This window comes from Filicampus tigris, chromosome 2 (assembly GCF_054856515.1).
Source record: "Filicampus tigris isolate MCC_2025a chromosome 2, RoL_Ftig_1.0, whole genome shotgun sequence".
Lineage (NCBI taxonomy): Eukaryota > Metazoa > Chordata > Actinopteri > Syngnathiformes > Syngnathidae > Filicampus > Filicampus tigris.
The window spans coordinates 7,611,471-7,637,021 of record NC_141218.1 but is presented as its reverse complement, the minus strand read 5'-3'; the positions used below and the strand labels follow the sequence as shown (position 1 = coordinate 7,637,021).

The 25,551-nt window shown below is 45.3% G+C and overlaps 2 protein-coding genes across 4 annotated transcripts; both read right to left on the bottom strand.

The window, feature by feature from the left end:
* Window positions 1–725: 725 nt before the first annotated feature.
* On the bottom strand, window positions 726–18,848 carry LOC147151185 (kinesin-like protein KIF1C). Of its 3 annotated transcripts, none has more exons than XM_086017915.1 (27): window positions 18,598–18,848; window positions 15,433–15,548; window positions 15,282–15,358; window positions 15,132–15,213; window positions 14,960–15,060; window positions 14,539–14,604; window positions 14,302–14,480; window positions 14,010–14,121; window positions 13,864–13,941; window positions 13,723–13,788; window positions 13,552–13,627; window positions 12,823–12,901; window positions 12,601–12,749; window positions 11,153–11,352; window positions 10,994–11,073; window positions 10,851–10,926; window positions 10,101–10,180; window positions 9,889–9,983; window positions 9,502–9,585; window positions 9,250–9,430; window positions 9,092–9,164; window positions 8,903–9,001; window positions 7,816–7,977; window positions 7,425–7,703; window positions 6,255–6,368; window positions 5,999–6,191; window positions 726–4,047 (listed from the first exon to the last, which is right to left on the bottom strand). In XM_086017915.1, the coding sequence occupies exons 2-27, from the start codon at window positions 15,536–15,538 to the stop codon at window positions 3,338–3,340; spliced, it is 3,597 nt and encodes a 1,198-aa protein (XP_085874041.1). In that variant the 5' UTR covers window positions 15,539–15,548; window positions 18,598–18,848; the 3' UTR covers window positions 726–3,337. The 3 variants fall into 3 exon arrangements, with proteins under 3 accessions (XP_085874041.1, XP_085874039.1, XP_085874040.1); XM_086017913.1 differs by having other exon boundaries at window positions 13,552–13,630; window positions 18,598–18,847; XM_086017914.1 differs by having other exon boundaries at window positions 13,552–13,630; window positions 18,610–18,847.
* Window positions 18,849–19,980: 1,132 nt separating this feature from the next.
* On the bottom strand, window positions 19,981–24,845 carry LOC147151184 (CTD nuclear envelope phosphatase 1A). The gene is made up of 8 exons (XM_086024469.1): window positions 24,225–24,845; window positions 23,166–23,232; window positions 22,967–23,085; window positions 22,823–22,894; window positions 22,635–22,751; window positions 20,726–20,837; window positions 20,567–20,651; window positions 19,981–20,468 (listed from the first exon to the last, which is right to left on the bottom strand). The coding sequence occupies exons 1-8, from the start codon at window positions 24,327–24,329 to the stop codon at window positions 20,408–20,410; spliced, it is 738 nt and encodes a 245-aa protein (XP_085880595.1). The 5' UTR covers window positions 24,330–24,845; the 3' UTR covers window positions 19,981–20,407.
* Window positions 24,846–25,551: the final 706 nt, after the last annotated feature.

Below are 25,551 nucleotides of genomic sequence, written 5' to 3'. Positions count from 1 at the left end.
GGAAATGGCATGAGAACGCTCAAGCGCTGATCCTGAGCTGAAATACTGCGGAGTTATTACTTTAATACGGGGGGGAAAAAACGAAAAAAGTTGATAATCAATGCAAATTTCCAACCACACTGTCCTTGACATGAAATGTTTGAACGACAATGTGAATATGAGAATGCAGTAACAGCACTTTTTTTTCAGCACTTTTATTGCTATTTAAATAGGAAGGAAACACTATTTATCAAAGAATAACAGAAAATACAAAACCCATCAAACCTCTTGCAACTTGAATCATACATGAAATCATTGAAATGAGGACTTTAATTTAGGCAGATTCATTTGGTTTATGGACTCCACGGGAAAGGAGCAGATGAACTAAAATGGTTGTTAAAATCCTGGAAATACAACAAATGGAAAATAAATTCAGGCACATGAAATGAAACCAGAATTTGTCAGCTTGGCCCAAAATTCTTGTTAATGTGACACTATTATTCATTCATTATTTATTTTTAACGTGTGCTCCAGTAGTCTTAAAGAGGTCCACGTCTACATATTACCTATTCACACCAAAAATATATTCTGCGTGTTCCAACTACTTCAAACCTGCTTATCAACTCAAATAAATGAATAAGAGTAGTTCATTTAATTATAAATGAAGTTGTTGAACATATCAAGATGACAGTGAAGTTGCAGAATATATCAAAGTATTGAAATCACGTGACACAAAAACACACACATTGAAGTTGTGAAGCTGTAGTGTTTATTGGGGTCCAGTCTTTTGAGGTGTGGGCGTTCAAGACTGCAAAATAAAAGTTCAGAGACAATGACAAAAGAAAAGCTTTTAGAGAAGCCAAACAACCTTCACTTTGTGATTCCAAACTCGAAGCGCGCGCACCCATACGCACACACACATAAACATTGATAAGCAGCACCCAAGACAATCCCCCACTTGAAGACGTATTATGATAATAATTATAATAACAATCAAATGAATAATAATATGAGCGAGGATGAGGTTAGACAGCACACACAGGCGAAAAAAAGGTTACACTAAAGTCATGGTCATCATTTCCCATCATGCTCAGCGAGGACCGGGCACTTGTAGATCCCGCCATTAACATGACAGCGGGGCGAAAAAAAACACATTAAAAAAGAAAAACGGGGAAAAAAAAAATATCTACGACTGCACCTTCGGCACTTCCAGCTCCCATAAAAAAAACTCCCAAAACATGATTCTACGAGCTTTGTAGAATGTTCTTCTAAAACTCAACCTTCACTTTCGCATTCCAGTAATCAAATTTCCCGCAGTCCATCCCAGCGTACACGAAAACAGCGTCAGCATCTTTGGTTTGACTGGTTAGCAGGCGACTAACCCGCTAACTTTGGAAGCCATTCTGTACATATTGTCGTTTGCCTTCATAATTGTACACAATGTTGTCGGCGTGTCCTACCGCTTCTCCTGATGCTACGCTACGCTCGAGCCTCATAGCATTAGCATGATAAGACAACTAACGTCCAGGGCAAAAAAATGCAAAGAAAAAAAAACAACAACAACAAGCTAACAGCAGTAAGCCACAGGAGCTAACATGATCACACGACCGCCATCAAGCCAACAAAACAGCTTGCACAAACATGACCTGTTTCTATGGCAACAGTGTACACACGCACACACACGCACACACACAACCAGTAATCCCCCGCATATTCGCAGCTCACCTTCCAGAAATTCACCTATTCGCTTTCATTTTTCGAGGAGCGTCTCCTCCATTATTTGTGGTCAAATTCTCCTATTTGCAGCTTTCAGTCAGACTTTGTACTTTTTCTGTAACACTACGATGGCACAAAAGCCCTGGACAATAGCAAAGTAGTAATTGCTGTCAAGGAATTCTGTTGAATAGACACATCTCAACAGTTAAGATTTTCGCGTGTCGGGGAGGAGCTAAGCTTAGCCCGGGTTGTTAAGGCTTAGATAGACCAAAACGACGTTGGGCAACAGTGACAGACGCTTACTTTCTCATTGTTGGAAAAATCCAACCGGAGAGCTGTTGGCCGGGGAGCGGATTATAAAAAACGTAAACAATGCATTCAGCTGTATTCTTCGCTCACGATGAACTCCCACGCGAAGTAAACCCTCACGTTCTTGACACGGTATTGTGAAATACTTAAATCGTCAACTCTCACTCTACTTGTACTTGTAAGGTTAAAGGCAGCGAAGGCGTGCTCACTGTTCATCCGCATTTGTCACTTCCCGTTAGTGCTCCGAGCGCTGATTTGCTAGCTAACAGCCAATCAGAGTGACCAAATGTCACGACTGGCGACGCCGATTCAACGTGCGTAAACGCCCCCAAGAAAGCTTACTGACGAGTTACGACACTACGACGGTGGCCGCTACATCAATCAGACGGCGCGTTCAGACGCGACGCCACGACGCTTCACGACCTCCGACGTCGGTTTGGTCTATCGGGGCCTTTAGGAGAAGTTCCGGAGACTCGAACCTAAAAAAAAAATAAAATAAAAAAAAATGAAGTCATCCGTTACACGGAATATTTTAGCGTTGCCTCATGTAAATAATTTAGTGCAACCTGAATTTTTTTACTTCATGTAAATTTATTTCTTAAGGGTTAAATTGATCATTTCAAAATGGTCCAAAATTAAAATAAATAAGTTGACTTTATAACTTAATACAAACAATCTTTTCAATTGAATCTGATTGTTTTTACTTCATATGTAAACAATTTTGAAAGTTGGAACAAATTCACATTTGCACCTGAGGGTAATTCCAAATCTTCAATGAACCTAAAGCACACATTTTTGGGGTGCAGGAAGAAACTGCAGGACCAGGAGCAAATCCTTGCAAGTACTGGAAGAACATGCAAACTCCACACAGGAAGGCCAGAGTTTGGATTTACACTCTCAATCTCTAAACTGTGAGAAAATTGTGCTAACTAATCACCACTTAAAGTAATTTAAGCAATAAAGTAATTGGTTTGATTCACCTTAAGAAATGAAGTAAAACATTTTCGGTTGCGCTAAATTAATTATTTACATGCGTTAAAGTGGAAATATTAGGCGCAAGTTCATCCAATGTTTCTTTTTTTTTAAGTACATTTTTGCTCTCCTGAAATCCAATCATCTGGATGTACAAATATGTATTTAATTGTGTTTTTTTTTTTTTATCCTAGTATATGGTTTAAACTATGAAACTTGGCAGTTGTAAACCTTTTCAGGGGGTGTGCCAATGGCTTGCGGTTTTTCACGATTCGTGAGAGGGCCGCTGGTCCCCACAGCCTGTGAATTGCGGGGGTTTACTGTATACAGCATGTAGGAGTAGCGAATCAAGGCTCAGAGTTCAGAGGTCAGAGGGGGCTTGCTGGTTGTTGAGGTCCGGCTCGCTGAACTGTCGTCTCATGCGCGGCGGCGGCGTGGTGAAGCCCCACCCGGTCAGGGGCGGGCCCAGGAGGATTTGGGCGGGGTGGGGCGGGGCAGCGTGGTAGTTTGGGAATGGTGCATTGTGGGCGTTGTAGTACGGATGATGAAGATGCTGATGCTGCTGATGATGATGATGATGATGAGGAGGAGGGGCAGGATGTTGGTTGTAATGGAAGCCCACGTCGCCTCCCCCCCGTTGTCCGCCCGGCCCAGGCGACGGCCCCCTCCTCTGTCTTGGTCTTCCTTGGTGACCCCCGCCCCTTTGGTGCTGCTCGTTGCCGCCATGGTTACCGTTGCCGGGGGCGGAGCCGTCAAATGAGTTTCGGCGGTAGCGGGGCTGCCGCTGGTTGCTGTGGTTCCGCTGTTGCCAGGCGCGTTGCGGGCTAGGGCTGCGAATGCGCGGGGGCGGTGCCTGGAAAGGAAGGGCGGGGGTTCCCTCCTCCCCGCCTCCCTCGGCTCCTCCCCTGCCCTCCCCTGGAAGACCCCCTTCCCCCAGACCCAGCGCCTGTAGGGCGGCGCTGGCCGGTCCCCAGGAGAAACGGTGCGCCGGGTTACTCTTGAAGGGGAACTTGAGCTTGCAGTCCTGGGGAGGGATGAAGCGGCCCGTTCCGGGGAGGTGCACATTCTGACCTGCGGGGGCGATCGGTGTCAGACCACAAACAAAAAATCTTTTAACAAGCAACTGGTGCCTTACACAGTACTTTTCTGTAAACAACATCCGTTTGTTATGTCAAATTACACTTAACCCATTGAGGGCGGGAGCGCATAACCGCATTACTACCAGTGGGAGCGCTGTTGTGTCTTTCTACCTTTACAGCCGGGAGAGCGGCTACGTCTTTTTCTTTTTTAAATCTAATTCTCAGTCTCTTAGCCAATTCAATGCATTACAATATACAAATGACGGTGTCGCGAGACCGCGGATGAGGTCCCGGAATTTTTTCGAGCCGTAATGGCGGACGCCGTCGCCCAACACGGGAGCTCTGAAATAAGTAACGGCAGCGATAGAGATGACGCGCTTGTGGACTATGAACCAGTGGAACCAGTCGAACGTGATATATGGTTAAGATAATTATGTTTGTAGACGATGATATCAATGTCTTTGTAACGGAATAGAGGATGGTAATTACCACTCGATTTAAAAAAAATAAAAAATAGTGCTTCTCTTGCACTGACACTTTTTAAATACATCTTCGATTGAAACATTCATTCATTATCCATACCGCTTACCCTCACAAGGGTCGTGGGCGTGCTGGAGCCTATCCCAGCAGTCTTCGGGCAGTAGGCGGGGGACACCCTGAATTGGTTGCCAGCCAATCGCAGGGCACACAGAGACAAACTCACTCACACTCACACCTAGGGGCAATTTAGAGTGTCCAATCAACTTACCATGCATGTTTTTGGAATGTGGGAGGAAACCGGAGTACCCGGAGAAAACCCACGCAGGCACGGGGAGAACATGCAAAATCCACACTGGGAGGCCGGAGCCGGGATCAAACCCACGACCTCTGAACTATGAGGCGGACGTGCTAACCAGTCGACCACCGTGCCGCTCGATTGAAACAGTAAATAATAATAAACTCGGGCTTGTGTGAAAGACACATCTAAGCGCTCAAATTCTTTTGGAATTATCTGTGAATTATAAATTATCTGCTACAGGGGCTGAGTTATTAATTATTTTGTAGGTGTTGAAATTCTGGGGGCGGCATGGTGGTCGACTGGTTAGCACGTCCGCCTCACAGTTCAGAGGTCGCGGGTTCGATCCCGGCTCCGGCCTCCCTGTGTGGAGTTTGCATGTTCTCCCCGTGCCTGCGTGGGTTTTCTCCGGGCACTCCGGTTTCCTCCCACATTCCAAAAACATGCATGGTAAGTTGATTGGATACTCTAAATTGGCCCTAGGTGTGATTGTGAGTGCGGATGTTTGTCTCTGTGTGCCCTGCGATTGGCTGGCAACCAGTTCAGGGTGTCCCCCGCCTACTGCCCAAAGACAGCTGGGATAGGCTCCAGCACGCCCCGCGACCCTTGTGAGGAGAAGCGGTACAGATAATGGATGGATGGATGGATGAAATTCTGGGAAAACTTCAGGTTGTAGAGATTGGTTTTAAAGTCGCCTTTAGGTTTTGGGGGGATGTTTTGCCAGGCGCTTTAGGGCTTAATGGGTTAAGCAGGTCGGCCCATTACTGAGATACATCAGCATGACCGCCATATTGGATGTGGCCCGTAGTGCATGTTGATCAATTTATTGTCCAACATTTAATCTGTGTCACTGTCTATCATAACCACATCCTGAAATGCAGTTTACGTTGAACTGATTTTGATCAGTCGTTTCACTAGTCAGTGATTGACATCAATTTAACGATATGTATTTAAGTATGGTAATTATTGGCGAGGGACTAGTAGGAAAGCCTTCCTCTCTGACAGCTTGTGTCTTCTGTTTCCCACTTTCTGCTTTATTTTCGCAAAAGCTATATAGTATGACAAATGTTGGCAAATCAACGAACACCAATCAGAGTATAGTGATACCCCAACAACAATTTCTGGAAGGTGAGCAGCGCAAGACCTAGGCATCGCAAATTCTCCTCACCGGGTTCGCCTTGATTGAGGCCTCGCAGCTTCTTGCTGATGTTCTGCTGCTGCAGGTTGACCATCCTCTGCTGTTCCTGCTTCAGCCAGCGGAGGCGCCCTCTCCTGAACGCCGGGTCCTCGTCCATGAGACGCTGCACTCGGTCCTCCCCTTGGGGAGCCCCGCCCCCGTCTTCGCTGTTCACCTGTTCGCTCTGCCGGAGATGACGAAGGTCAGCGTTGAGCGGAGTGGGTTAGCGGCAGCGCCGCCATGTTACCTGGTCAGACGCGGCGCCCTCCACCTTGACGGGGATGACACTCTCCATCTTGATCATTCGATCGCGCAGCGCTTTGATCTCCTCGTCCTTCATGTTGTTCTGAATCTTCACCTCCTGCACGCGCCAAAACGTGACGTCAGCCCGTGAGTTCACAACTTCACATGACCAAAAACATCAAATATGACTAGACCCCACCGCCCAAATTTTACGTCATCAGCGCTGTCATATTGGATGTGGCATAGTGGTGTGATGGTGAAGATGTCGCCAGATCTCATGGGATATTAAAACATCATTTTGTCAATATAATTTGTTGATGTTGAGGCTAATGTTATGAAGTTCCAGATGTACCGTGAAACCAGTCTCAAGTTTCTCTTGAATTAAATTAACCTAATGGACAACAACCGCCTTGAGCCAAAATGTACTTGTCGATTGGGGTCGTTGGGGGGGTGGGGGGGTCATGTCATGTCATGTTGATGTCCTTCCAACTTGGATGCTTATGTGCTTATTAAATACACCAAACAGATATAAGGCGCATTAACTGAGGTAAACAGGCACAAATGATGATATGCACTAGGCCAATTTAGTGCCAGCTAATGCTAACGTTAGCGCACGTCCATCGGTAGCAGCGGCTTTACCAAACTTAACTAATAAATGAACATTACACATTCAATGGCAATGCCACTCACCTCTCATGGGCACACATTGGAAAAGGCACACTATTTTTCAAACACCAACACCTCAGACAGGTCATAAATGTCTTAACAGCACTCCACTCTTTAATTGCCTAACAACCTCCTCGTTGCACGGGTCACTCTCTCGCTCGACCACAACGCCAAGAGCCAAACCACCCAGAAAATTTCTCAACGGATTAGCGATTTTCTCGAGAATTGTGATTTTGGTCGGAAAAAGTCGGAAATCCGTCGATCGGGGGAAAATTCTGGACATGGACTTATGTGGCCCTCCATTAGCACTGATGAAAAAGTCTGGCCTCCTCCAGCATTTAAGTTACCCATCCCTGTTCTAGTACAGCTGTGAGCGCATAAGTGAGAGGCATTAACTTTGTGCGGTTTGTTATTTTGTTGCTGTATGAAGTTCAGCCCATTGAATTTGGTTCACGGGGCAGATCTGCCACATCCAATATGGCGGACACAGCCAAGCTTCTCATCTCACCTCCAAGATGTCCGTTAGCTTATCGATGTGAGCCTTCAGGTCGTACGCCGTTCCCCCTTCGCCGGCCTCGCCTCCTCCTCCTCCTCCCCCTCCCTCCTCCGAGGGGGGGCTCCTCTCCTCCCCGATGCCCACCGTGTCGCACACGTCCTGCGCCACCGCCTTCCAGCTGTCCTTCTCGTTGCCGTCCTTCTTGGCGTACATGCGACATAGCTCCTTCATCTTGACGATGGCCAGCGCCTCGATCTCCTGGCGGGAATGGCGGAAGTCTCCCAGCGCCACCTGAGTAGAAGCGAAGGCTCTCCGTGACATCCGCTAACAACCCAGGCTAAACTTAGCTCCTCCCCATCAGAAAAAGCTTGTCTCTGTGCTTGTGCGAGCGAGTGAGAAACACCTCGTAGCAGATCTCTTTGACAGCCTGTAAGCGAAGATCCTCCATGGTGACGCGCTTCGGGTCTTTGCTGATCCGCCTCCTCTGAGGAATCTGATAGACTCTTTGAGGCTCCCTCCTCTTGCCGCTGCTTGGAAGACCGCAACGCTTCACGATGGACTGCACCTGACACACACACGCACACACACTCAGTCAGCCAAAGACGTCATAGACAGCCAAATCCAGTGTTGCCACTAAAGACAACCTTTTTGACTTACCATAATTATTTTTTATTTTAAAAAGTAATGAGTCTTTTCTGTTTTTTAACATTGATGGACTACTTCTTTTTAATATATTTTTTAAGGCAGGCTTTCTAGAATTCACTTAACAAATGCGTTTTTAAATAAAATCTAAAACAAAGGGAGTCTTTTTTACTTGACATACACTATTAATGTTGGAATGGCAAAACTCAACATTTAGAATGTACGTTGCTTATAAATATAATGATTAAATTTAGAGACGCCCTGCAGGCACACAATCTGGTGGGACTTTCTCTTTAAGCTTGAATGCATACTCTGCTGCTGCCCGTGGTTTTTATTTTATTTCTAGTTAGTGTTATCGAAGTTAAATTGTCATGGTTCTGTTTCGCCTTTTCCATGTTGCTCTGCCTACTACTGCTTCTCCCATTCCTCCGTCTCCGCTCTCCTCTCCCTCTCTGCAGTGCTGGAGCGTGGCAGGAGGCGGGGCTGAACTCAGAGGCGGAGACTCACCCCCTCACCTGAGCCACATCAGCTTGAGTATGGCTGCCTTTTTAGCCAACTTCTCCCTTTGTTCTGTGCCAGAAGATTCCTTGACTTCCATGCTGTGTTAATCTTTGTAGTCATGAGTATTTCCCTGAATAAACTGATTTTCAGTTGCTAGTACTTGCAAGTTGCTACCTAGTTTTCTTGAGTATATATTTTGAGTGTAATAATTTTGTGTGGCTACTTGGGACAAAATTTTTTTTTTATTTTTTGGTTACTGTAGCCCAATTGACTGGAGAAAGATTAGTTGCTACTCCAAACTGCAAGTAACATGCAGCATCACTGCAGGTGACACACATGACTGGTACCTTGTTGGCAGGTAGTTTCTCTCTAAGGGAGGAGATAAGCCTCCAGCTTTCCTCGCAAGAGCGTTTGTCGGAATCATCTCCACTGTCGCTGTCCGCATACTTTGTACACACACAAAAACAAATGCACACAAGGAGGGTCAGAAGTCAAGTGTGCGGTGGTGGTGATGATGTTGATGAAGTGGCACGCACCAGCCGCTGTTGCTCCAGCAGCAGGTCGGCCTCCTCCTTTTCCTTGCGGTACTGCGTCTCCATGTCCTGAAGCCTGCAACGCGTCAATCATCCCTCCGTCAGCTGTCAATCAAAGCCACGATCGCAGCAGGGGGTGAAAAGGTCAGAGGCGGGCATACCTCTTTTCCATATCGAGTTTGATGTCGATGCCTTGTTTCTCCAGGAGCTCCCTCTGAGCGTAGGTCCAGTCCTCAGGCTCCCCCTGCTGTTCGGCCGTGACGCTGCGCTCCCGCTCCAGCCGGGCCTGCTCCGGGTGGTTGAAGCGGAACACGTGGTTCTTGCCCATCACGATGCGGTTCCCTGGGCGAGCAAAGACGTCAGCGGGCCGCGTCGAGCCTCGCTACGTCGTTCCCCCCGCGCGGCGAGCTCACCTTGCTTGAGGACGACCGCCTCCGTGATCTGCTTCCCGTTAACGTAAGTCTCCGCCCCCACCAGTGGCTCCAGAGTGACCACCACTGCAAGCACACAGGGACGAGCGTCAGGTGTGCGTGACGCTAGACAATGCTACAATAGCAATGCAGTTTTCAAACTCGGGAACTTTCCATGGGATTAAACCAAGAATTGACAAAATTGAATATTAGTCCTTCATAGGGAAATGAAATGGGGAAAATTCCCATTTTGGAATACAGGGACAAAGTCAACTAGATACAATACCTGACACACTTCCTGGCAGCTTTTAGACACAAACACACACACAAAGAGAGAGTCACACAAACACGCAAACACACCCACACACATTCTATTGTGCTCAGGCTCACCTTCTCCTTGCTCGTTGCTCTCACTCACAAACACACAGTGGATCTCCTTGATGAAGTGACCAGACAGCTTGATGTCCACGTCCTGCTGTCCCACCCTGACATGCACACATACACACACATAAGAATGTCATAAGAATGTCTCTCCTTTTTTTTTTTTTTTTTTTTTTTTTTTTTTTTAGTTGCACACAACCATGAGGAGAAGAAGGTCCAACCTGGTGAATCCTTCCTTGATGTAGTAGAGGAGGCACTCGGACATGAGAGGGTCCTCGTTCAGGTTGACAAGGTGAGGAGTCTAAACACAGACACGCACGCACACACGCTGTGACCCTTTCAAAATAAAAGCCCGGGTTATATGCTGTCCAATGGCGGACATGAGAGCGTCCTCGTTCGGTTTGACAAAGTAAGGAGTCTAACACACAAACTGTGACCCTTTCAAAATAAAAGCCTGGGTTATATGTTGTCTAATGGTGGGCAAAGGGACAAAAAAGGTGGAAATGATTTTCAAAAATGTCCCAAAAAGTCTTGTCTACTCAAATATCAATGTAATCACAAATGTAGTCCTACTCACAAGAAGTCTTGACTCATTCTGTTGTATGAAGGGCAAAAGGTGAATGCACAAGTAAATTGAGACTCATTTCATTGCTCTGCTTGTCACAAAATGTCGCCTGCATAAAGAGATTAACAAAGATACATTTGGAGTCATCTAATGCGTATTTGGATCAATTAAAGGGGGAGTTTGCAGGGTTTTCAATTTTTTTTTTTTTTTTTTTTGATAAACCACCATGCCCACAGAAGATGTGACAGATGAAATGTCAATTAAAAAAAGTGAGGCTAAGAACTTTGTTGAAGTAAAATGACATCATTTCCGATATAGTGCGCCTGATGACCTCTCACTTCACACCCACGTGGTTGGAAATCACTAGTGTAGTTAACGTGTGTGTGTTTTCTGAAGGGTCACTCACCCCTTTAGGAGAGAAGACACCAAGAGTCCCTCCATCTTCTTTGATGGACACGCCCATCTCGGCCAAGAGTGACTCCCTGCCACGCGTGCACACGTTTACGATTTGAAGGAAAAGTTGGAGATGTTCGGGAAAGTTCGGCTCACCTCTCCAAACGGATGGATTCCGTCTTCCTTAACTTCTCCTCCCAAGTCTCATTGAGCTCAGCCATGATCTTTTCTGTCTCCTGACACGCACATATATACACATGAGAGAAGGTGTGTGTGTGTGCGTGTGTTTCTGCTGTGACATCATCATCATCATACCAGCAATCTCTCAGCCGCCTCCTCTTTACTGATGGTCTCCGTGGCAACCTCGGCCTCCCCGGCCGGAAGATGATTGACGTCAGCTGACTCGCTGAGTTCAAACACACCTGAAGAGGCAGAGTCTTTCGGGTCGGCCGTCCCATTGGCTGTGATAGTCAGCGGTGAGGATACGCCCACAGAGGAGGGGCCATTGTTGTTGGCTAGAGACAGTGGCGGTGGGGGGGGGGGTTCACATTACTTTTGGAATGTGAAGGCTGACGGGTACGCGCACATCACTAAATATCAGTCTGTAAACATAGCATGCACATGCACACACGCACAGACAGACACACGTGTACTTGTAGAACATGGTTCACATGGTTTGTGCCTGGGGCCAGATCCGGTTTGTCATATTTTTTTGTCTGGCCCACGAAAGCAAATAGTGTCTCTATGTTTCTCGCTAAATGACAGAAAATCTGGAGCAAAATTGCAATTATTCTTCACATTTTGTAGATATTACAAGCACTTTTGATTTTTATTTTTTTACAGATTTGATAGACTGTACAGAATGAGTAAATTGGGCGACGAGCTCAGTCACAGAAATTAAATCATGGGTGTTCAAAGTCCGACCTTGGGGCCATTTGCGGCCCACTGCTCGTTCTCATTTGGTCCGCCACATATTCTAATAATGAATTAAAAATATGGCTCGTATCAGAAAGTTACAAGAAAACAATGTTGAACATATTACAATTGTTAAAAATAAACACATGGTTGAGATATTTATGATTGTAATTTTAAAAATCATTCTTAAATTCGATTCTAAAATGGATTGTCACACATTTTTTTAATTGTCACAAAAATAATGTTATATACACTACATTTTTAGTATTTCTAAAACATGGAATGTTATAACAATGTCCATTTTAACTTTTAAAAATATAGTTTTTTTAAATTAAATTTAAAAATATGCATTTTGACAGTTAAAGATATCACTAAAACTATGACCACTGACCTTTTGCTTTGTTACCAAAAACAATAGATTTTTATCCTTCCTTTCAATACATTCAACTGTTTAGCATTTGTTAACCTCAAATAATTGCATTGGTTTTAGTAGGTTCTCAAACATCTCATCTTCCTTTTTTTTTGCCCCGTCTTTGGCCCACCATGGAAAAAGTTTGGACATCCTTGAATTAAACTCACACAGCATGTACACAATAATAATGGAATGCCGGGCCAATTGTGTACAAGTCATAATAGGATAAGCTGATTATGTACGGTCATGACGACCATCTGAGGGAAACTCGAAGTACGATGTGGCCTGCAACGAAATGCAGTTTAACGCGCTGATGTCGAACAAGATGACACAAGCATGATGTGGAGCACACGGAAGCAGTGGAGCTGAATCGCATGGAATGCGGTGAGCACTGATGATGGAATGCGGCAAGCACGGACAGTGGAATGCGGCATACCCTGGTTGTGGATGAGCTCGTGCAGGCCCTGAGCGAAGAGGAGACTGCGGAGTCGTTCCACCTCCCCTTTCAGCTCTCGGATCAGTTTGGCGTTGGGGTCTTCATTGATGATGGCGTTACAGCGGATCTGCTTGGCCCGATCGGCGTACCTGCGGCGGCGGCGCAAGCGCGGTCAGGTCAAAGTGGATTGCGTCCACGGAAGGAAGCGCCAGGAGCTCTCACCTCAAAGTGCTGAGCGTTTCTTCGTAGTTGATGTCGGCAGGACTGAGGGCAGCGATCATGGCCGTGCGAGAGTTTCCGCCTGGAACCATACGTGGGATTCACACATGAAGACTCGATTTCCATTTAGCGATAAAAAAAAATGGGTCTGATTGTTTTATTAGTCTTATTATATGCTTTATAATATAATTCATAAAAAGGGAAAAATGAATGACTTGTCAGTTTTCAAATTGAGGCTCATTTGTATTTAATGGTTAAATTCAATACATCATCTGCAGTTTTTCATTTTCCTTTCTTGAAGTGTTTATGCTCAAACTGTGCATAATGCTACAGTGTCTTACAATAATAATAAATAAAATCATTTTTGATGAACGCTTCGGCCTACTATGCTACAGAATTTTAACGTTGATCATGACATTGGTACTTGGAGAGCTAAGGAGAGTTTTGAGGTGGTACTTGGTGTAAAAAGTTATTTAAGCAATCCATGATTGTCCTCGATAGATTATTTGATGATGTGGCAGCTAATGAGCCACTGTTCTGCCTTTACTCGGCTTGTTACTAAATGTCCAGGTCACTTAAATCCAACCAATTAAATATATACAGTCTATTTTTTTAATCTGATCTTATAACCGAAAAAGGAAAAAATGTTTGTTTTTTTGTTGTTTGTCAGATTAAAAACAACAAAAATAATCATCGCTTGACGATTCGCAGATAGCGACGTCACATTCTTACCCAGGTTCTCCTTGAGGAGCCACGTCAGCACCGAGTCTCTGTAGGGAATAAAGTCGCTCTTCCTCTTCTTGCTGCTCTGCTGCACCACCACCGGTGACGGCAAGATGAAGAAAATGAAAATTAAGAGTTAGAATTTTTTTAAAAAGTTGCGTAGCATGAGGGATTTCATACCATGTCAGCCAGAGCGGAGATGACTTTTCCCAGTGTGGTGAGAGACTTGTTGATGTTGGCTCCTTCCTGCACATAAATATCAAAATAACTGCCCAAACATAAAAAAAAAACAAAAAAAAAAACACCCGCGTGTCCTCTGACCTTGAGTCGGGTGCCCTTCGCCCCTGAGGAGTCGGCACGTTCACTCCCCGCCAGGTCCACTAGACTGATCTTGCTGACCTGAGAAGACGCACACGCGCGTCAAATGTGTGCTCGTGCGCATCCAGTCGCACGCACACAACGCTCACCTTTTCTGTGTCCAGCTGGGTCAGGAGATCTCGGCGCCGCTGGCTGAAGACGATGGTGAAGACGGCGTGCGAGCGCGACGACGTCTCGTTCATGTTGGTGGCCGCCACCGTCCTGTCGGTGCACACGAACACTCAATCACAAGCTCCGCAAAGACATCCAAACGTGACGCGCTCCATATAGTGGCGACACATATATGTACGATTCCGCACCAAAGCGGGTACCACGAATATTTGATGTTGATGGTGGAACAGCTCTAGTGACGGAAAAAAAAACAAAAAAAAAAAAACAGACCGGGCTTTGTTCCCGGCATCCATCAGGTCCCGAATGTCAGGGAATCCGGTCACAGCCAGTTTGGACAAGTCCTCCACGTACGGTCCCAGGATGGGGTGCTCCCTCACCCGAAGGGTCCCCTGGGACTTGGGGTTCAACAGATCCCGGACCCGCTCGCAGTAGATCTCCATGTAGGACACCTGCGGCGGGATGGCTGTCAGCTGAGCCCCGCAAACGGGCAGCAAAGATAGGGCTTACCTCCACCGAGTAGGTCAGCTCGGGATCCGCGTTGGGACCGGTCCTTTGGAACAGGTCCTCACACAGCTGAACACGCACACGTGCACACATGAATAAAGATGTTAAAAGGACTCATACACTGTTTTAGTGATGTTCAATACCACTCTTTTTTTCAGATACCGGTACGAGTGAGTAACCGATACCACTGGTACCAATGACAATCAATTTTAAAGACGTTTCATTTAGTTCTGACATAAGGCATAAAAGTCACGAAATACTGAATTGAAGTTCTAAATAAAACACAACTCTGAATGGAGGAATATTTTGTAATAAATAAACACAAGTGCAAAAAAAAAAAAAAACCTGACAACTTCCGGAGTTTGAGTCTTTGTTGAAAATACGTTGAAGTGAAAAATTGACTGTTAAGCAGGTGCTAACCTACCTGCGGAATGATGCCTTCCTGCCCCGCCTCCTGCTTGCCCATCATGGTGTAGCTTTTCCCCGCCCCGGTCTGTCCGTACGCAAAAATGCACACGTTGTAACCTGCGCCAGACAAAATGGTGAGCGGCCGCTTTTTTGCTGCCACGTCGCCGCCGTCGTGGCCGACGGGTCACCTTCGAAGGCGTGCAGCAGCATCTCCTCGCCGATGTCCCGGTACACCTGACGCTGGCTCGCAAAGGCCGGCTCGTCGTCGGCCTGAGCACGCACACAAAAGCACAGTCAAGATGGCGTGTGTGCGCGCGCGTGCGTGTTGGTGACATTACCGTGGTGTGCGACCAGTAGGAGTGGTCAAAAGTGAAGTTCTTGGCCGCATCTTTGGGCTGTTTGGGGTTGAGGATGCCTGAGAAGACAACACAAAGCTGAGCGAGCTTGCCCATGTGTGTGCGCGTGCCCGCGCGCGTGTGTGCGTCTTACAGGTGGTGTTGCCCTGCATCTGGATGACACACTTGGCGTTGCGTCCCGTCTCCCTGGCGTTGAACGGGCGGACGCGCACCGCCACCTTGACCGAAGCACCCGCCATCTCAGCCCACCTTTGGCCAGCCAATCAAAAGCCAAAGTCAAATGTTAAAGGTCGTCCTTGAAATGGATTTCTTTGAGCGCCACTTCTCCACCCCCAACCCCCCTCGCTGATTGCTACCTCAGCATCTGGTCGACCTGGCGCTTACCACGCCCTGGACTCGGGCCCCCAGCAGTCACCTGGTGACATTCTTGCGAAGTGAGCTCGCGTGTGTATTGATCAGTGACGGTACAAGCGGTGAAGATCAGCCCAGTCACAACAACATCCAGCTAAAAATACACACGCGCGCACACACACATTGCTGGGATGCCGAGCGGGGGCTACTTTAGCCACGCACGCTAACTTTAGCAACGACCCGAGCGTAGCGCCCTCCCGCCGAGGGGGACACGGCTTCCGTGTTGCAGGGAGAGTATTTACTCTGCTTTTGTTCTGTGGCAGTGTCCAGCGGTTGCCACGGCAACGCAACCCGAGTACACAAGCTGTGGGTCAACATCATTGATCTTCTCCACTCATTGCATCATAGAACATCTTGGGTCCATGTAAAGGACCACCGGAGTAGCCCGCGGGCCTGTTCCAAAAATACCTCACACCAGTGATGGGGTATTGTGATTTTCTAGGAATATGATATAAATGGTCATTTGAAAATGTAAACAATGGCTGTTTGGCTGTTTCTTATTTATTGTGAGAAATCATGAATATGATCAGTGTCTTAAATGATTGTCATTAATTATTGATGAGCTACGGCTGTCACTAACTAATCTTTTTAAAATTGAATATCCAATCAGTTAACTGGTCAACAACAAATTTGAATCAGAGATGGCTTTATATGTCGCGTATCTTTGATGCTGTTTCAAAAAACGTCTTTCGTTTTTTTTCTAGAACATATTTATTTTTTTTTGTTTTAAGTGTACTGTGACATATAAAAGCTTGCGCAATTTTACAATGCGTTGTAATTTATAGCTATCGCCTATGACGTTTTAAAAAACGCTTAATTCATAAATATTACTACCAGTAACATTACATAATGTTATTGTTATTATTAGGGATGTTCGATTCCCACTTATTTTCAGACCGATACCAGTACAAGTATTCACTCTTTGAGTACTCATCAATACCGAGTACCAATACTTCTAGTACTTCTCATGTATAAAATTTCATTTAACACAATGACAAGAAAAAAAATGTGAACAAAGACCTTTCTTTCGATGCTGATGATGATTCGCTGATTTGTCAAACTGCCGCAGTTGTAGTAATGACCTTCTCAGACTACACAACTTTTTTGTCATTCACGATGGTCGCGCTGTCAGACTACCAGATAATATCGTTCTGTGTCTTGGACCGAGTGAGACGTCACACTACAAATCCGTCACCGACTCGACCCCGCCCAATCTTTGCGTACTTCTGTCAAGATTCTCTCCATCGGCGCGGGCCCGTCGGGGAGGCGGGACAAGCAGCTGTGTTGTCATGTCGATGGAGGCATTATGTGCATGCATGTACGTTTGTTCTCTGCTATGAAAAGGCAAAAAAAAAAAAAAAAAAAGAGAGACTATAGACCTGGTCCTGGATGGCGGGCAGAGGGCAGTATGGATTGTCAATCCTCCAAAAAGAACTTAAGGTAAAAAATCAGTTTAATGACACACACCACATTTGCTTATCAGCTACTGGTTTTGCAGTTAGCAAACGTAGCATGCATAGCAAATCGGCGACGAGACAATACGTTTGTCTGCGACACATCCCTCGGCCCAAAATTGGGCTACATTCGTATAGTCTGACATCAGCATAACAACTACTGCCAAAGAAGACTACTCAAAGCCATAAGTATTGGTAGGCCCCCATGAATACCGATACCTTAAAATGAGGCCGGTATGGGCCCGATACTGACACCTGGTCGTTACTCGCACTCCCTAGTTATTATATTCGTTATGAGAACCTGATGTGCTAGAGAACAAAATGAAGGCAAATTCAGAATCAGCACGAAAAAAAAATCCTATACAAAATTTTACTTGTATCTCTGATTACTATTTTTTAATAGTAATAGTTGAATAGTTTAATTTGTTGATAGTGACATTCCATCTATTAATCAGGTTCTCGAACGAGAGGGCAGACTTATCCCCCCGTTCTAATTATAATACAATAATACCGGTAATAACATGATTAAACATAATTTGAGATTCCTTATTTCAACAGTGTGTGCCAAACTGGTAGCCCTTCAAATTATTCAGTAACCAATAAGTAGCTCTCAGCTTCAAACAGGTTGGTGACACGTGATCCACAGACATCCATCAGTCCCCCCATTATCTATAGCCCTGAACTGGTCACAAGTTAATGGCAAGGAGCGATCTGCTTTGCCAGCCCATCATGTATGTTTTTGGAATGTGGGAGGAAGTTTCCGCAGAACTTGCACGCAAGCTCCACACTGGAAGGCCGGAGCCCAGATTCCAACCTGGAACCACAGAACTGCCATGCTAATTTAAGAGAAACTACAGACGAACGAACACAATGTGTTCACATATTGGAAATATTCCAATTATGAAGCACCAAAGCCAAACCCTCATTGCGGTCACAAGTCAGCTGGAGACCATCCTGGCTGAGTGGGTGAGGACTGGTCAGTGGCAGGACACATATAAACAAACAAGCGTTCACACTCGTCGATGGACAATTTCAGGACTTTAATGACATGTGTTTGGAATGTAAGCGGAAGCCGGTGTAACGTGCACACGGGAAGGCTGGAGTCGCGATTCGAAGCCCGAACCTCAGCGCTCGAAGTGCGAGCGAGAGGTGCAAGTTATTTTGTTAATAACACGCTTACATAACAGGCTCACCGTCTGTGACGTCATTCAACTCAATTCTACCTGACGAGTGTGCGTGTGCGTGTGTGTGTGTGTCGTTGTTGGGGGGGGGAGGTGTCGCGATCGCCTCACGCGACCACTATGTCCGGAAGCCACCACGCGCTGCTTCCGCTCCCGGCCTGTCGGTACCGGGACACACCGTCACAAAGTTGGCAGCGAGCGCTCCCGTCACGCTCGTACACGCGGTACGCAATAAAAAGTTGGAGGACTTACGAAGTGACGGACCTGACGTCACCGTGACCGCTGGAAAAGTTGCGGGCCGGTCGAGCGGAAGACTCGGAGGACTCGGAAGATTCGAGACCCGGCGGCGGCGACTGTGGGCGCCGGAGACCCTCGGCGCTCCGCCGCTGTTCCGCGCGTCGTGGCCGCGATAGACGGCGGCCAAGGTGGACTTTGGAGAGGGGAAAATGGAGTTGGAACAACAGGAAGGAGACGGGGGTGGGGGGGGGGAGAGCCTGGCCGGTGGCGTGGCCGCGCGGCGGGTGCGTGCCTGAGCTGGCGGGCGCGTTCACGACGAACAGCCTCGAGACCCGTGTGGGCCCGCCCAATCTCCAAGAGGAGTCGAGTTACTGACAGAACCGGAATGGTTGACTCTTATTCTGAAAGGCTACATCAAATTTCCATGGAATTTCTGGGTACCATCCTGCGAGAGGCAACCATTAATGCCAACTTGGCACTTTTCTTGCGAAACTGAGCAGCTTTTCAGACTACAGCAGCAAATTCAACCCCAAACACTCCAGAACATTGCCCCTTGCAACCAGTATAGCTGCTTTGAAATTGTTCTATATTTGTTTGGAAACCTAGCAACTTTGGAGAATTGACTCAAGCTCAAGTAACAATTCATTGAACCAGTTTGGAACTATTACCGCAAATAATGTATCGTTGTTCATCTTTCCCTGTCAGCGACATTTAGAGACAGGCAGAACAATGAACATACAATGAAAAGAACATGCTCTTCCACTAGATGGCAGAAGGTACAATTAACCTTTGTATTATCCATCTGTTGTGGTTTAAACGAGACAAACCCAAACCGAGTAAGTGCATTTGTCATTAAATTAGGTGCTCGTGCGCATCACTATTTCACTATTCATTACTTTTGGCGAAATTTTGCTTACGTGAAATAGTAGTAGATGCCTTGTCCAAATAAAGATGGGGAAACATGATGTTATAGTTGAGAGATACTGTAACTGGTCATTTTTTCAAGTTTCTTGTTATACTGGTATGACATGCTACACTTGAAACGTCACCGTCGGTTTAAGATAATGAAGGCTTTCTGATAGGGACCGTTTCATTTCCAAGGGGACACTTTTGATGTTCACTGAGGACAAAAACTATCAGTTCTTTCAGCTGATACTGACAAGTGTTTTTTTTTTTATTAGTAAGACAGAGCCGATGAAGAAGCGGCTTCAGAGCCTGGACATATTGTTCAGAAGGCATTTTGAAAGGCTCTCAAATCCATATAGTAAAGGGAGCGCTGTCAATCAAATACAAGAAAAATAGAAAGAGGGCTAGGGGGATAAATCAAGTGCAATTGCAATTCCATGAGCAAAGTGAAATGGTGACAGATATGAAAAAGACGGCACAGCAGTCCATAGAATGGGTACAAGCCATATGTTTTAATCTCGTGATGTTCAGTCTTTTTATTTAAAAACCCACCAAAAAAAAAAAAAAATCCAAAGATGAGAGCTGTCTTGCAAGCAAAAATGTTGTTTGTATCCTTTTGAAAAACCGGGGTCAAAAGCATATTTTGATCAGTAAATCATGACAATATGAAGTGATATTGTTGACTCTGTGAATCCTCCTTCATTTCATCATCGGCGAGGGGAAAAAAAAAAAAAGTTTAGAAAGGCGTCGGAGATGATCCATTTCATTGTTTTGTTGGGGTCGGGGCGAGGGCTCAAATATAGAACTAAAATTGCGGCGGGGCTAAAAATCTGGCACCCAGAGTGTTCGTCACAAGCCTCCCCTCCGATGAGGGGGCGCCGGTGGGTCATCTTTTGACCAAATCTCTCCATTCGGCCAATCACCAGAGCCGATGCTGGTGGAGGTTTCGACTAAGGACGGAGCGGACATCGGCGGTAAATCTAAAACAGACACAAACTTATTGGTATGATAACCCATGGTCAGGATTTTTTTTAAAGTGGGAAATGTATTCATTTAAAAGAAACACACAAATGCTTACCTTAACGCATCCAGCATAGGCAGCAAGTTAAGAAGTGCTGTGTCACTGGGGTCACTGAACCAGGACTTGATGGGTATTGCATTATCTGGAGAGCATAAGGATTGGCTTACTTTTACACTTATTTTACACTTACACTTGACACTGGGATGGTTTCATTACCTGGATGGCTTCGATAAGCACCGGGCGAATTATCGAGGATGACAATACTGGACAGGTCATCGTGTACTACCGACAGGTCTTTGATATAACTACCTAGATCCAATGTACAATGCTGCCAGAAGAGAGACAAAGATCAGATCACTTCAAGCTAATTGGGTGGGGCCTCAGGACAAAACAAGACAATGACAAAAACAACACCCTAAATCATTGAAAACAAATGACTGATTCAGTCAGTACATTGAGCCAAATTATAAATATCTCGTCAAAAATTCCATTTTTTATTTCCTCTTAAAGATGTGGCGAGATTGGGCCGTTTTGAGGTGAGCGTCAAGCTGGTTTCCAGATCTGTGGGCCGTAACACACAACACTTAAGCTGGAAGTTTGAAGCCTTTGCTTCTTCCCAGTGATGACGTCTTAATTTCTGGTGTTATGGCCATGTAGAGAGGAGCTAGATGGAATAAACTCACCGAGTTCAGGGTTCAAATTATTAATGACCTGATCCATTAAACATGCGTTGTGGTAGATACACAGCGTCTTGATATTCCATATTGACGAAAAAGTGGGCTCGAGAGGCCATTGTATTTAGACCAGGAAAAAATACATCCAACTTTCTTTTGCAGGGATTGGAGTTTTTTGTTGTTTTTTAAGATAGGAAAGTGTTGAACCAAATTACACTGCAGTAATGGGGTTTAATTAGAGTTTTATATAATGTAAGAAGTGTTGGAGGTGGAAGAAAATATCTCAGTTTAATAAAGGGGCACATTGACTTTTTTTTTGTTTTTACAAAAGAATCAATCGGATTTTTAAGTGATTCATCAAAGTTTATTCTCTGAAATTTGGTAGTGCTTATGTGGGATATTGTCGGTCCATCAATTTCAATATGTGTTTGGAAACAATCTTGTTTTTGATAAGAGCAAAAGATTATAACATTGGTTTTTTTTTTCACATTCATAGAGAGTTTGCGCCATTAAAACCATTTGTAAATTTCTCAAAGTTCTTTGTTTATAATTCTGTTAAGTTCAAATTGGCTATTGTGGGTCAAAAAGAGGCTAGTGTCATCTGCAAACAAGACACTGAACTGCTTCAGCAACTACCTACATGGAAGGGAACAGTATGTGTATGTGAAAGATCATAGATCATTAAATAGAATTATTAGAAATGGGGTGCCACATAGGTCCATATTGGGACCACTTTTCTTTATTCTGTATATCAATGACTTTGTTAAGCACTTTAAGTGCACTCACATTAAATAATTCTATTTAATGATCTATGATCTTTCACATACACATACTGTTCCCTTCCATGTAGGTAGTTGCTGAAGCAGTTCAGTGCCATGTCTCCAATGTCAGTGCTGCAGCTTTCTATTCAGGAAGTTAAATCGGCTGTATCAAAAGCTTTTGACAAGTCGAAAAAAATACTCCAACTCTACAATCGCTGCCATCAATTGTGTCCTTTTTTCCCACAAGATCAATTATTGCCATGCAGGTGGTTCTATCCTTCCTGAGGCCAAACTGAGATGCAGTGAAAACATTCAGTATATTTAAATAATTGTTATGTCTATTATGGACAACTCGCTCCAGAATTTTAGAGAGCGTAGGGTAGGTTTGTTTTAATTTAGCACAATGTAAAAACGGTGACGGAGCAAGGAGGGAATGAAGCCGAGAGGCCCTCAGAAAATCACAGCAAATGTAAATGGCTGGATAAACACAACAAAGACAGAATATCAATTGGAATAATTACAAGAGAAAAGTTATTTTCCGAGAATACAGTCATAATATTGGGCTGAAAAAAGTTGCTATCTTAGCATCAACTTCAAACCTTATTTCTCGTATTGTTACGATTTTTACGAACTCAACCTTCTGTTCATGTGAGCCTGCTTTATTGGCTTTTGAAGTGCTTTGTGTGCTACCTGTCTGTAGTATCTGCGTCGGAGGATGTTCCTATTGTTGTCCAACTTGTCAGCGACGGCCGAGCCGTAAATCTCCATGCTGGCTGTGAACACCACCAGCTCGTACCACTGGCTCACCTGCGCGCGCGCCATGTGACACATTAAAATACATCCACTGTGACACACACAACACGAGCTACAACACGTACCACTTCTAAAAAGAAGTCCACATGGGGCCTTTTATGTACGAAGAATCGCACCGGGTGCTTGTCAATGACAACCTGCGCAGAAAGACAAACCAAAGTCAGTCGTGCCGAGGGAAAAACTTGCCCATTGTAAAATGACGCACTTACTTTGAGGATGAAGTCGGGCGGCGTTCCCGGCCTCACCGTAGGCCTCAGGACCCCGTCGTGGTGAGAATGGATCAGGGTTTCGTCTAGGTCCAGCACCAGAATCTTCCTCTTGACTCCGTCTGGAGGGGAGGGCAACGAGCAGCCGACGTTACGCTCACGCACGTGTGCTAGCCGGCCTGCTGGCCGAGCTTATACTCACTCAGTCTGTTTCGGGAGATAGGTGACAGAGGCAAGGTGTCGTATCGCACAGTCTGATACTGGATGATCTGAAAAGCAAACACTAAACAGTCACAGTCGTGGAAAAATATGCAACGATCAGAGAAAAGCAACATTTAGAGAATGAAATAATTAAATACGTGATTCACAAGCAAGGCGCTGTATGATCTAATCTCAATTCACTGGTCCGCACAATTATTTACGACAAAGTATCTTTGCTCATCTATATGTGGCGCGATGTATCGTGACAAGCAAAAGGAATGAATGCTCTTCTCAAACTGTGAATCATGTTGCCTGAAATTCATCAGTTTGTGATTAAGTTGAGAGGTGATCATTATTTATAATTGTTGTTACCTTTTTCTTTGGTGGTGTGCTCTGAGATAAAATGTGTAAAATATGTGCCTTGGCTCAATAAAGGTTGGGACACACTGAATTAATTCATAACCCTATGACCAAGAAGTCTGATTATTACGATAAAGCTTGAGGCAAATAACACAATATTGTGAGAAATCAGCCATAGTTGGCATCTTTAAGTCTAAGCATTAGCAGAAAACACTTGTTGCCTGGTGATCTCTAAAGTTGAATAAATGAAACAACCAGGCCATGGAAGAGGAATGAGGAAATGCCCATTTGTTTCGGTGATCATTTCAGGTGATCTCAGCTTCCAAAAGAGACTCAATAATTTAACTTGTAACATACAACAGACAAACAACACAGTCACTTTTGGCACAACTAATAGAATATGAACAAGGGGGATCCGACTTAAACGACTCTTAGTGGGCTTTGCATCTTCACGGCTGCCGTTTTGCATCGCAAAACAGTGACACTGTTGGTGGTTTGGGGCAAGCCTTAACTGGTTCGAGAAATAGTTGAGTACCTAGCCTACTTCAGGCTAGAGCCGTCCTAAAAGTGGACAGCCTATCGTGCATGAGCTGCTGAAGAGGCCAAACGTCTTGGAAAACAACCCAAAGTGTTCAGTTGTGAATTATTGACAGGCATGTCTCTCTCGTTCAGGTGTTCCTCACGGGCGCGCACGTCTTACCGTTCGCAGGTGCTTCCTGAGGATGTACATGAAGAAGCCCCATATTCTGGACGTGACGCCGAGGAAAGTGCGGATGCCGAGTAAACACTGGCGGGTCTTCAGCATGTTGACGGGCCAAGACAAGTCAGCAGTCGGCGGAAGAACTGCGGCTGGCAGTCGACATTAGCCGCCAATCGAGCGATTTCCTGGCAGAGGAGTGAGTACCTCGAAATGCACACCTTGGAGCACGATGAGCATTAAATGGAACAGATTGGCATAGTAGGCGAACGCGATTGCGCTCAGAAGGACTGCTGCTGTTTTGGACCTCGTTGAGCTAAGCGGCGTTAGCTCCCGCTAGCTCGCTCGACAGGGTGACCACCTTGAACCCGGCTCCAAAATAAACCGATCGGCCGCCGGGCGCTTCGTATTCAGACGCTAGCTCGGTTCGGCTTCGCTGTGCGCGGCGTCCGAAGTCGTTCTTTAAAAAAAAAACTCCCCCAGAGTCCAACTTGTGGGGCTAAAATCAGTTTGTAGTCCACTGGAAATCCGGAATGAAACTGCGAGCCGCCATTGGCGACGTGACATCACTTCCGGAAGGGAATCTCGGGGTCGCGCGCAGCACGTCCACGTGGAAGGAAAATAAACAGACGTGGACTGCGATACGTTCACTTCATTCATTCGTTTCATCGTTTCAGTCAACAATATTCCACTTGGCTGTTTCCCAACCTTTACTCAGCCAAGTTATTTCTCATTGGGAAAATCTCGCAGCACCAAACAAATGGCACAAAAACTATATACTGTACTGAAATAGTCACTTGATTGAAGAGAGTGCCAGAGTTCTTGTACATGATTCGCCTCAAACCTAGTAAAAATAAGAAATGTCGCAAAAAGTATATGCTGAAATATTGTAATGATTTTGTCTCAATCTGCTCACAAATTGACTGTGAGATCTTCTACAAAAGCGGTTGTATGAAGTTAATTGCACCTCCTGCCATTTAGCGCAAGAGCATTTATTGGTATAGGCCTATCAATATACGTCACTGGCATGAACAAAGGTGTAAAATTGGATAATGTGTCACAGTGCAGTGGTCAGGAATTAGTGACTTACTTCATTCCCACAGAGTGGGCCAAAAGATGGACAGACACATCAGTATTTTTTTTTAAGTACCTAGAGTATTGGCAAATAATTTGAGTTGAGGATAAAATGTTTTCTTCTACAGCAGTGATGGACAAGTACTGAAGAAGGAAGAAAAGTTGCTTTAAGCAAGGAAGGCTGCAAAATAGAAAGGAGGTCAGGGAGTAAAAGATGCCAGGATAAAATCAGTATATGTACAAAAATGTTTTTTTT

Excerpts from the sequence above, each read along its gene's own strand:
- LOC147151185 (XM_086017913.1), bottom strand. The coding sequence starts at position 15,538 with ATGGCGGGTGCTTCGGTCAAGGTGGCGGTGCGCGTCCGCCCGTTCAAC. Across the intron at positions 15,214-15,281 it reads CCTACTGGTCGCACACCACG|GCCGACGACGAGCCGGCCTT; the intron begins GTAATGTCACCA and ends GTGCGTGCTCAG. Across the intron at positions 9,165-9,249 it reads AAACTCGATATGGAAAAGAG|GCTTCAGGACATGGAGACGC; the intron begins GTATGCCCGCCT and ends GACGCGTTGCAG.
- LOC147151184 (XM_086024469.1), bottom strand. The coding sequence starts at position 24,329 with ATGCTGAAGACCCGCCAGTGTTTACTCGGCATCCGCACTTTCCTCGGC. Across the intron at positions 22,895-22,966 it reads CGCCCGACTTCATCCTCAAA|GTTGTCATTGACAAGCACCC; the intron begins GTAAGTGCGTCA and ends CTTTCTGCGCAG. Across the intron at positions 22,752-22,822 it reads TGGACTTCTTTTTAGAAGTG|GTGAGCCAGTGGTACGAGCT; the intron begins GTACGTGTTGTA and ends GCGCGCGCGCAG.